General features: G+C 39.7%; 1 protein-coding gene across 1 annotated transcript; it reads left to right on the top strand.

Annotated features, from left to right (window-relative positions):
• Positions 1 to 8,147: 8,147 nt before the first annotated feature.
• LOC124253955 (tubulin beta-4B chain-like) lies at positions 8,148 to 11,957 on the top strand. Its single transcript, XM_046687803.1, has 2 exons — positions 8,148 to 8,762; positions 10,549 to 11,957. The coding sequence occupies exons 1-2, from the start codon at positions 8,241 to 8,243 to the stop codon at positions 11,362 to 11,364; spliced, it is 1,338 nt and encodes a 445-aa protein (XP_046543759.1). The 5' UTR covers positions 8,148 to 8,240; the 3' UTR covers positions 11,365 to 11,957.
• The last annotated feature ends 662 nt before the right edge of the window (positions 11,958 to 12,619 follow it).

Below are 12,619 nucleotides of genomic sequence, written 5' to 3'. Positions count from 1 at the left end.
GTTGATGCTCAGCGGAATATAGTTAAAGCACGTAATGGCACAGTTTAGCGGATTGAACGAGATGTAAATAAGGCTCTGGCTGATTTATGATTTTGAATGTACAATAAGAAGATAACAATGAGGACGTGCACTCCAATCCTGCATACATACATCTTTCAATCGCTGCTTAAATAATTACAAAATTATCAATATTACCAACATCATGTCCTAGCCAAACACAAGCAAAGCCATGTGAAAATAGGATGTTACGAACACAAGACACCCAATTTGCATCACCTTGAACATCAAAACGTTTCAACACAGCATAACAATGTGTAACATATCTATTTTCAGGCATTCTTATAATTTTAAACCTTAATGACACGCGTATAAATGTTTACATACAATGGAGTACGCCCACACTCTCCCAGGGCAGCTGCATTTGAAGTTCTGTAACTAACTTTTATAATATATTTGCAAAACTTACTATGGACTCGTTCAACTTCCGCACAGTAAAGTAGAATAGGTATGAATTAACTGTCAAGGATCCTGAAAAAAAAATATCTATTGATTAATCAGGAAAACAATGAAACATTTTATGAATAGGGCCTAGGGCTTTATCTGCCTACATGTACATATAATTTGCTCAAACCAAGAGACACTAATCAGCTGATGAACTCTTCTACCACTGATGAATAGACAAGTGTTTCATGGACATGGATACACAGTTTGATAGATATGATTGATATGGTAATGCCATAAATCATTGTGATTACCAAAGATGTAGCGAACGGGGAACATCCCTTCTCACTTATTGGTCAGAGGCTGTGTGCTGGTACAAATCGACTTATTGGTCAGAGGCTGTGTGCAGGTACAAATCCAATTTTGCATTAAAAAGACAAAACGCCATCAACATGTGTATTAGAGACAATGGTATTTAACAGTTGCGCTTACGTTTACGTAATTCACAGCTCCTGGATTATTTGAAGTATTCCTCAATAAATCCATCACTTCTGTGTGTATCTCCTGGAATACTTACATTGTCTATTTTTCGCGATTGCTGTAACGAAGATAGGAATGTTCCACATTATCACAAGTTATAAGCTGAAATATATTCCACAAGCATTTATACATCTAGTTAGCCCGGAGCTTAAATAAATTGTGTAATTGCTTAATGTTTGTTTGCTGTTGTTTGTTTTGTTTTGTTGGGGGCGGGGTGGGGTCAACGTGTGCAGATTTAACAACAACATGTGTAATATACACTTTTCTGAGGGGTACACAGAGGCCGTGGTCTAGACTACCAGTTGTCCGACTTCCATTTTTGTGGAGCCGTGGTAGCTGAGCGGTTTAGGCGGCTGACTTTGTGTGCTGGCGATAAGGTGCCTGACTCTGAGAGTGTGGCTTCGAATCCCCGATGGGACTCAACCCAATACAAAGTACTAGAATCTGTACTTTAGTGGGAAAATGTAATCCCAAATTTAACATGTGTTAAACATACATGACGTCGGATTGGAAATAACTTATGAAAATATTGTGTGTTAGCTGGACTAACACAACAAATCATGTGTTGTTGAAGTATGGAGGCTGAACGTTTAACACGATAACCAGGCCCACACACATCCAACCGTGGCAAGCTCGCTGTTGTGTGTGGAATCATCATATTCTATCCGTTTAACATACATACCGCACCGTCACCAGTGTCGTACGTCGCATAGGTCAACACATACATATGACTGCAGTATGTGAGATTCCAGCAAAATCACGACTGGGAATAGCCGACAAAAAGGCTACGTACATTGCACCCTAGTCTGTCTTACAGTCCCTGAACTACAGTTTGTTCCCTAGCCCTCCCTGCAATGCTAATGCCCTAAAATAAAGCAAGTCTAGATTTCCTCAGGTTTATCTCCCATCTCACTGGGACTCATTATCATTGGATCTTTGCCCTGAATGTCCCGTACGACGCTGTTGTCGAGTTTTGATTTTACCGTACGCAAACTAGATAGGAATATTTTACGGATTCTTGATTCAGTTTCAGTGTTACAATTGGACTTACCTCCCTTTGACTGTGTACGTAATATGTAGTCAACGATTGAGTGTGGTGAAAAAGTTCTGGTGAAGAAACAAGTACATGACAATAAACTTTCCACAAGTTTTCACAAGGAACCATTCACTGTTATCAACAGGTATGGCAATACAGTAGAAGTGGGAACTGAAAGTGGTCCGGTATACAGAAGAAATGTGACACATGTAAAGAAATATAATGCAAGAAGTGCTAATGGTGAGAAGGATATTTCCATTGTGAAGCCTGAAAAAACTGTACCAACTGACATTACTAGTGCAAGGCCACTGCGTTTCAAGTCTGTGCCAACCAAGTACAAGGATTTTGTACTCGGATATCTGAACTGTTGAATTATGTTTCAAAGAATTTTGGACACTAATATATTCAAAGGACTGATTAATTTTGGGTAGTTTGAAAAGACGGCTATGTGTTTTTCGTTATTTGGATTACTTTTGAACAAGAATGTATTTTAGAAATATCATTCTATCAGCTGAGTGTTTTATTATTTTCTAAACACCATTGACTGGTTTCTTGATGTATTTCAAAAAGGTGATTGAAATATTTGATTTGTGCAATTCTGAAGAGTGTTAAATGTATGTACTGTAACAAACGCTTTAGATAAACTTACTTTACTTCAAGTTTTGGAAGATAAAGGTAATATAAATATTTTTTTACATTTCTGGATGACAATTATTTGTGAGAGCAAATTGTTAAAGTAACATGGTTCTGGTAACAGTTTGTTTTTATGTTTGTTTAAGACAAGTTATTAATTTGTATTATAATTTGGAAACTTGTTACCATATTCATAAAATGTTCAGGAATAGAATGCAAGGTAAAATCTTGAGATAGATCATAGGTTTATTTTATTTAAGGTAAAAAGGGTTGAGTGTTTGACATGATCAATCGCATTCCGTTTTGGGTTATATGGTTTTGTGTTAACCCAATTTGCATACAACTGGACATGCGCAGTCTGTACGCTGAAACTGTTTTGAAAATAAAAAAGGTCTACACGTGATGTGGAGAAGCAGCAAGCAACCCCTCTTGTGTCTTGCTTGAGTGTTTAATTGGTGCTATTGGAAGTGGGCTTAAATGCGAACTGGAGACATACAATTGCACACAGTACAGTAAACACTGCGTATTTGTTTGCATGGGTTTCCTTAGACTTACGCTCAGTCTCTGAATATATATAATTTTGATTGTAACAAATTTAACCCTATTGAACCCATTTCAATTGGAAAGGAGCCCCAGGGAGACCAGAGATTCTGCCCGAACCTGGAGAAATCTAGACTTGCTTCATTCAAGGCTTTAGCATTGGCTGTTGGGAAAATAATATGGTTTAGGGACTGTGAGACAGACTAGGGCTTCCTCATCTCCAAAATAACTTCTAGTCTGTGAAATGAACATGCTATGCTGAAAACACAGTTCCTAAGTTACTTTCAGAATATATGATATAAGGAAACCGGAGATTTCTTCTTCATTTTGAGACTAAATAATTATGCAGAGCTCTAATTGCTTGGAATTTCATCAACAAGTAAAGATTTTTATCACCCATCATCGAGATGCTATTGAAAGTGTGTGTGTGTGTGACAGGAGTATGTATTGCCCCACCCTCTCTCCCCCTAGACTCACCCTCCCATTACCAGCTCAGCAATGTTACTGTTAATTTTACCCCTCAATGCAAAATATATAACGACAACAATGAAAATTATACCCATAAGAAAATACAGAGATTTTGTTTGTCGCCATGTCTTCTGCCCTGAAACTACAGTCATCTAGACTTGCCACATACTCTAGACTTGCATGGGCTCTATTGGGTATGTTTATTTCAGGGTCTGGGTGACAGACTACATAATTAATTGCATATTGCTTTCTTCACAATGTTAAACCTAATAAATTAATACTTAGATCGATATAATCTGCCTATTTATTGCAATATGTACAGCAATGGCTGTCAAATGACCACATACATTTTAGCCGGTGTCAGGACGACACTCAGTGTGAATGCTTCAGGTCAAATTTACACTATTCTTAATACACTGTTTAATACATTGTTTACAGTTTCATATAAATTTTGACATGGCGATAAACAGGTTGCCATCATGGGATTACCGTATTTAACCACAAATACAGCAAATCAAGTGATGGTTGGTGAAGCGTTATTTATTCCAAATATTTACACATTATAACAACCAAGGCACTACACTATAATGTTGCAACAACAATTTTGTAAAGGGGAGATGGGACGTTTGAGATATGTTTTCATGCAGTATGTTACTTGTCATGTTGTAACATTTTGTAGGGCGGTAGGGTAGCCTAGTGGTTAAAGCGTTCGCTCGTCACGCCGAAGATCCGGATTAGATTCCCCAAATGGGTACAATATGTGAAGCCCATTTCTGGTCTTCCCTGCCGAGATATTGCTGGAATATTGCTAAACGCGGCGTAAAACCCAACTCACTCACTGTTACATTTTGTTAAGAGCTAGGGATAGACAGAATTCACTTTTCGTAATGAGAGCTGCAAATAACAGTACAATAACATGGGTAAGTTATATTTAGGTGACAGACAACAGCGCGTGTTCTAAAGTTGATCTGTTACCAACTGTATGTTTGCCTAGAGACATGCATTCCAGGTAATCCGAGTCGCCAAACAGCCTAGTACACGTGAGACGGGCATTGGAAGCACATTTCTTATGTACTGCTTTTGGGTAGTCAAAACGTTCTCACAGCTAAACATTGTGTTCTTAGATATCTTTGTAAACAATGATGCCAATGCAACGTTGTTTGAACATTTTATACGACTAGGTTCTAGTGCTGTGGATAAGCCTGAAATAGGACCCATACATGCTACCTAACCGCTGAAATGCTTGGTCAGTCTCGGACATTAGCTGACCATTTCGACTACCACACAGAGAGCGCATGTACTCCAACCTTGACCTAAATGATGGTGAAAATAAGTTCAATAAATTCATTCCGGGTTCAGACAAAAATGTTACAGTTTACACAGATAAGCCAACAGGGATTGTAGAGTATATGAAATTATCAGTAGGTTTAGTTTAGTCATACAGTTTCTGTAGGGTAGTTTCTAAAACGTTTCAACCTTCTCAACAGCAATGTAGATCACTCCGCATTCTGCCGAGCCATATTTTTGGTCTTCAGTAACCCATGCTGGTCGTGAGAGGCGACTAACGGGATCGGGTGGTCAGGCTCACTGACTTTGCCGACTATGTCATCGTATCCAAATTGCGTATATCGATGCTCATGCTGTTGATCACTGGATTGCCTGGTCCAGACTCGATCATTTACAGACCTCCACCATATAGGTGGAATATTGCTGAGAGTGGCGTTAAACAACAAATCAAACCAACCATGCAATTGGCGTGACCTGCGGCGTCAAACACCAATCAAACAACCAACCAATCGAGGAGTAGTTGTGGACGGACTCAGATTTTGTTAGATACCGAAAAAGGGGAAATTCCCCGCAAAAATCTCATGAGCTATAGTTCAAATGACCTTTGTTGATATCTTCGTTTACAGTTTACTGTGTAATCGCTAAGTCATATTTATGTATTTCTATTTAAGGCCGATGGTTTGACCCGTTGGTTCTTCTTGGCTGTGACGAACTCGTTGAAACGTCTGGAAAATATCGGGGAACATTCGGGTCCATCAACACGACTCGGTGATAAATGCCATTGACCCTTGAGTTGTCATTTATAATCCCCTTTAGACAAATCAGGTAAGTTAAATTTTCTTATTTCAATACATGTATTCTTTTAGGAACAGGTATTAATGATATAAAGTTGACTCATTTATTTTTCATTGTTCTTCTGATTAGTTTATGTAAGTAGAAAATGATTTAAATCATATCAATCAATAGGTGATTGTATTGCAAATGTGTATATACATGTATTCATTAAAGGACGGGCGATGTGGTAACACAATATTTAAATCCTATCTAGCAGCAACAATCAAGTATCCATTGTAGCACAATATTTAAATTCTATCTAGCAGCAACAATCAAGTATCCATTTCTGGAGATATGTCGAGAATGCGTCGACGGGTTTATGAATATATAATACAGAAAACTTGAAAAACGTGTTTTCTTTCACTACACACTGTGCGGGACCCGCATCTCAAACTGTGCCTTTAACACGACAGACTTCTCTAGCCGTGATTAACCCACAGGCTGAGTGTAACCGCCGGGGAAGGCCGAGTTCGCTGTCTATATTGGGGAAGGCCTGACGCTCGCAGGCATTATTTGTGCCTGAGACTGTTTTACTTTCTGCATTCTTCTCTTGATGTTCCGTTCGGGCTGGAAGGGATCTGTTTCGGCTGTACTGGTAGATGCCTTGTTATTTAGTTAGGAATTAAACGTATGTTTCAGAGTTTGAATCCCAAACGTCCAATGCTTTGTTCTTTAGCAGTTTCGTCGAGTGGAGTGATGCTGTGTACTCGCAGGAGACATTTGTCAGTGTGCAGAGATAATATCAGTGCTAAATGTATCCCATATAGGTTACAGTGACCTGGAGCCATTCACCAGCTACTTGACACATACAGTGCCGCTTACATAGTATAGATAGTTGCTAAGTAGGACAGTGGACCTGATAACGACCTGTAGCCTCGGGTGTACCTACAACAGCAGAATCACATTACCATCACACAAGGCACTGATGTGGACCGGTTTCTAGTCGCTCTGAGTCGATAATGGGTATTATGTCCGTCCCACTTCTGAACAAAATAATTTGAAACAGCACATATTACATCCACATGATCGGAATGTTAAACTAAAGTCCTTTTTCTAAGGCTACATTAGTTGTCTGCATCGTCCTCCTGAAGGCGCTTACACGATATGATTTCGAAAATAGATACTTTTAATAAAAATTATTGATTAATCATGATTTCGTTAATATCAGCTTGCCTATTGCCTATGTAGAATGTGTGTGTGTGGGGGGTCCGTTGATGCGGGGGAGTACGTATGGTGCGTTGAGGGCATCGAAAGGCAGGGAAGGTGTGAAAACAACACAAATCTACCGTTATTTAACATTAAATCTCCAGTATATACCCTACTGGGGGATTGCTAATCGTCGTCTTACACAATTTCGGTAATTTCATAGCCTTCCCAGTTCATAGGCTACGCCGGGTACATATTCATTTGGGTGTGATGCATCTGTCCAAGGTTCATCATACAGTTCAGGTTATCTTAAATATTCACTTACTGACACTCCGGTATGCAGAGGTGACAACTCACAATAGTGTTTACGTGACTCGATAAACAGTCTCTTAGTAATAGATTATAGAAATGAGTCACGAATGAGTTAGCTCTAAAACTGGACATACGCGTTACACGTCAGTCGGCACGGAACATTCACCCGCTAAAACGCTAAGAAAGACAGGAAGCATTTCCTCTGCATCAGAAACTACCGGCAGTATTGGTTATTGACGTTTATCTCAACAATAAATGTGTGAGGTGAACAGCCAAAACAACGTTCGATCATTGATTATATTGATGACTGACAAATTATTAATAAAATTCAAATTTAATCACACGACGAAAACTCATATATCAAGCAATTAATTCAAAAAAAATTCTGTAATATGTCCCCAAAAAATCGCCGGCGAGATTCTGCTAGTACTGTTCGTGTGTCCGAATGAATGAATTCGAGACCGTAACCACGTGGTGCAAAGAGTGACGTCACTGCCAAAAAGGTGATTCCGATCTTGGGGCCCTCTAAAGGTAGTAAATCGTGCATTTGGGATTGTTTTTATCATTATAACATTTTCAACATTGATAAAATAGTAATTCACATCTTGTCCGATTCAAGGCAAGTCATCAGTATCTTGTAATACAATAATATGTGTACGAAACGAAAGTATATAGCAAAATGGCTATCTGTGGCATATACTATCATTTATATGTAAATACGATAAGAAAGGATAATATGTTGTAAGTGCATTCCTGAAACACAAGTGATATTGTTTTTATGCGTCAAGAATGATGTTTCAAATACTTCACTTTCAATTCATTTTCTAAAGAATAAATCAAGAGAGAAACACTTTCAACCTTAACGAGGCCCCCTTACTCACGTGACATAGCTCTCCCGGTAAACTTGTCAGAAGCGGTTTTAACGGCAGGTATATAACTGGCGTGTTTTGACAATCGTTAGCAGTTTGAATAGTTTGTCGCCAGATACACACACGCAGTCAATATGAGGGAAATAGTTCACGTCCAAGCTGGACAGTGTGGTAATCAGATCGGAGCTAAGTTCTGGGAGGTGATTTCCGATGAGCACGGAATAGACCCAACAGGGACATACCACGGAGATTCTGATCTGCAGTTAGAAAGAATCAACGTTTACTACAATGAAGCAACCGGCGGAAAATATGTCCCGCGTGCAATCCTTGTCGATCTGGAGCCCGGGACAATGGATTCAGTTAGATCTGGACCATTTGGACAAATTTTCCGTCCAGATAATTTTGTTTTTGGTCAAAGTGGCGCCGGTAACAACTGGGCCAAAGGACATTACACAGAGGGTGCTGAACTTGTCGACTCTGTCCTCGATGTTGTGCGAAAAGAGGCCGAAAGTTGTGACTGTTTGCAAGGTTTTCAGCTGACACATTCACTCGGAGGAGGTACAGGTTCTGGAATGGGTACTTTGATAATCAGCAAAGTGAGGGAAGAATACCCAGATAGAATCATGAACACATTTTCCGTCGTGCCATCACCTAAGGTAAGAACTTTTCTCCGCACTAGTGTCAGGTCGTTATGACTCACTCTTGAATGGCAGATTTGGTTATGTTGACCCTTGATTAATTTATCATAATTGCCAGCATGGCAGATCTCTGAAATTGGCAGTGTACCGTACGCAGCTTGTCTATTACTGAGTCAAGTCTAGCGCGGGTGCTCTAGGATTCTCAGCGTTAGTGGTATTGCCTGAAATTAGGTAAGGTTATCCATAACTCCTTAACATTTGGATGTGACCCCCTTCCAATCGAACACACCTTTTCGATCGTTAGGGCAAGTTGGTAAACAGGAACTAATTATTTGAGATCGCGCCCTGAGTCAAGTGTTGGCTTATTGTATTAACGAGTTGGATCTTGCTGTGGGAGAGCGTTAGTGATTGGAATGACTCATTAGCTGGCAGCATCCTATAGCTATGCTGATGATCAAGTATTCATCATCACATAAGTTGAATAAGTGTGGTCATGATATCTATGTTTTGTTTTAAATTGGGTGAAGGGTCTATGCTGCTTAAAAACATCAGGTCATTTGGTATAATTTCCCGGTAAGACTACAGAATACCGGATACCTTCCGCCATCTTTGAAAGCATGGGAGTTTACTTAGGGTTAGGTTAAGGTTTGGGTTAGGGTAAGGGTTAGGGTGACGTGACACTAAACAATATGGCTGGTATGTATCCTGTATTCTGTAGGTGTACCAGTCTTTGGGGTAAAATATTACCTAAATGAAACAAATGGAGTGTTCACTACAGATCGGCTATTAGCATTGTCAGTCTGAAACAAAAAATTATTTGAGCCAGACTAGTGGCTGATAGCTTGATCAGTGTTACATAAGGATCGACAGGATGTCATTTTGAAGCTTCACCTAGATGATCATAATTATATGTTAACTGAATAAAGTAAAATCCAACATTCACCCAGAACAATTCACTTTGTTTCATGCTGAGAGCCTAGGCAATCTAGACTTGCCAAATTTTCTAGACTTGAGATGGGTTTGTTATCTACCGATATTTCTTCTCTAGTATCTGGGAGCCATTCTTAACCTGATCCCAACTGGTCCCTATTTTGGGTAAAAGGGACAATAATCTGTTATGACAAGGAATCCCCCTTGATGTAAGTCTTCCACTGAGTTGATAAAACCCAATGTGATGTGGTTTGAAAGCATGAGTGTGACTTCACAACATCCCATGGATTTGTTCTCTAAAATATGGAAAGTAAGGATTTGCATATAGCTGTCGTTGAGTGTGTATGGTGGCAGGGGATGGAATTGCGTCTGATGTATTATCGCTATCAAATTTCACAACATGCAATATACACAGAAACAAAAGTGTGCATGCCTTTAGCAACAATCACTAATCACACTCTAAGCACATCTCCAAAACAATAATGAGTGAGTTTTGTTTTACACCGCACTCAGCAATATTCCAGCTATATGTCGGTGGTCTGTAAATAATCGAGTCTGGAACAGACAATCCAGTGACCAACAGCACGAGCATTGATCTACGCAATTGGGATACGGTGCCATGTGTTAACCAAGTCAGCGAGCCTGACCACCTGATCCTGTTAGTCGCCTCTTATGACAAGCATGGGTTACTGAAGATCAATTCTAACCCGGATCTTCACGGGTCCAAAACAGTCACTCATTGATCAAGGAAACTGACTATCATGTCTCCATTAGAACATCTGCTGGATTTACTTTACTTAAAAATAGACATTTCTGCTGCTTCCTGTTGATAAATGCTTGAAAATACATTGTGTCCAACTTTCTTTTGTTTCAGGTGTCTGATACAGTTGTTGAGCCATACAACGCCACGCTGTCAGTACATCAGCTTGTTGAGAACACAGATGAAACATACTGCATTGACAATGAAGCTCTCTATGACATCTGCTTCAGAACCCTCAAACTGACCACACCTACTTATGGTGACTTGAACCATTTGGTATCTGCTACAATGTCTGGTGTTACAACGTGCCTCCGTTTCCCTGGCCAACTCAATGCAGATCTTCGCAAGCTTGCCGTCAACATGGTGCCATTCCCTCGTCTGCATTTCTTCATGCCAGGATTTGCACCACTCACTTCAAGAGGTAGCCAACAGTACAGAGCCCTCACTGTTCCCGAGCTCACCCAGCAGATGTTCGATGCTAAAAACATGATGGCTGCCTGCGATCCACGACATGGCCGCTACCTCACGGTTGCTGCAATCTTCCGTGGTCGCATGTCCATGAAGGAGGTTGATGAACAGATGCTGAATGTCCAGAACAAGAATAGCAGCTACTTTGTAGAATGGATCCCCAACAACGTGAAGACCGCAGTGTGTGACATACCACCACGTGGCCTCAAAATGTCTGCCACCTTCGTAGGCAACAGCACTGCCATCCAGGAGTTGTTCAAGCGCATCTCTGAGCAGTTCACAGCTATGTTCAGAAGAAAGGCTTTCCTCCATTGGTACACTGGCGAGGGTATGGATGAGATGGAGTTCACTGAGGCCGAATCCAACATGAACGACTTGGTGTCTGAGTATCAGCAGTACCAGGATGCAACTGCCGAAGAGGAGGGAGAGTTTGATGAGGAGGAGGCTGAAGAAGAGGGATAAATACCTTATGAACTGACCAGTTAGCAAGGATATTTAACCAATTGCTAACCTAAAAGTTATTAAAAAAAATTGTATTCTGAAAGTTTTGGTTCATTCGTTAAAATCAATTCCATAGGTTTATCCTGATCAATACTTTTGGTTATCATTTTAGATATTTCTGAAAACAACCCAGATAGCATTCAGACGTTGGCCCAACGTCCGAATGCTATCTGGGAAGTTTCATCAAGTAAATACTCTTCCTCCTTTGGCATATCGTGTAAGATGCTTATTGTGGTATCTTTCCTTAAAAATCAGATCACTGTTCCATTGTAAAATAATGCCAATCAGTATTAACCCGATTCTGCAATTTCTTTTCTATTTATTAAAGGCAGTAAGCGCACACTTGACAATATGACATTGTCATTTGATTTAGTCTGAAACTGATATTTTGAATTATCATTCCAGAACTTGGAAAGGGTACATATTGTTATATTTATCACAGCTGTAACTATTCCAACTGCTCTTCCATATAAAACATCAGTATCTGAAATATTTTTCAACTTTTACTATTTCATTTACCAAAACATTATATGGAAATAAAAGAACAAATCTGATGATTTATTTGTTGGTTATTTTTACATGAACTAGTTGATTGACTGGTTTTTTAGTTTATGCCTTGCCATCTGATGACATTTGGCCTGCCATTTAGTTGAGGAGCATGTTAAGTCCTGAGTTGAGCTACATTACGAAGTGAAACTTGGATGCTTTCGCGAGTCAATTTGGGATAGTAGAATTCTAGCACTCCTTGGGGCAATGGGGTAACCTCATTCTATTTGGCTAGTCACACCAAAGACCTGGGTTTGATTCCCCACATAATTACAGTGAGTGAAGCCCATTTCTGGTGTGCTCACAATTATGTTCGTGGAATATTGATGAAAGCAGTGTAAAACCATGCTCACTCATGCACTTTGGCATCCTCAAGGAGCACTGTGGTAGCCAAGTGTGAAAAGCACTAGCTCATCATGCTCATGCCGAAAACCTGGGTATGATTCCCTTTCATGTGTGCCACTCATTTCTTACGTCCCTTGTGATCAGGAAAATTATTTTAAGATGTGTAAAATTGCATATAGAAGGGTGTCTTTAAATTGGAAGTGTTCACTCAAAAATCACTTTTTTTCTCATACAATACCAAACAACGTTATAATTAGTTAATATTGATGTTGGAAAACCACTGATTATTGACTGAACAGGCTAGTTACCTCCCTTAGGTTATGGT

Source organism: Haliotis rubra, unplaced genomic scaffold (assembly GCF_003918875.1).
Source record: "Haliotis rubra isolate DU_JTF1 unplaced genomic scaffold, ASM391887v1 Scf56, whole genome shotgun sequence".
Taxonomy (NCBI): Eukaryota; Metazoa; Mollusca; class Gastropoda; order Lepetellida; family Haliotidae; genus Haliotis; species Haliotis rubra.
Note: the sequence above shows the minus strand (reverse complement) of the source record. Positions and strands in the feature narration are given on the sequence as shown.

Coding starts and splice junctions, on each gene's coding strand:
- LOC124253955 (XM_046687803.1), top strand. CDS start 8,241: ATGAGGGAAATAGTTCACGTCCAAGCTGGACAGTGTGGTAATCAGATC. Junction 8,763..10,548: donor CCGTCGTGCCATCACCTAAG/GTAAGAACTTTT, acceptor CTTTTGTTTCAG/GTGTCTGATACAGTTGTTGA.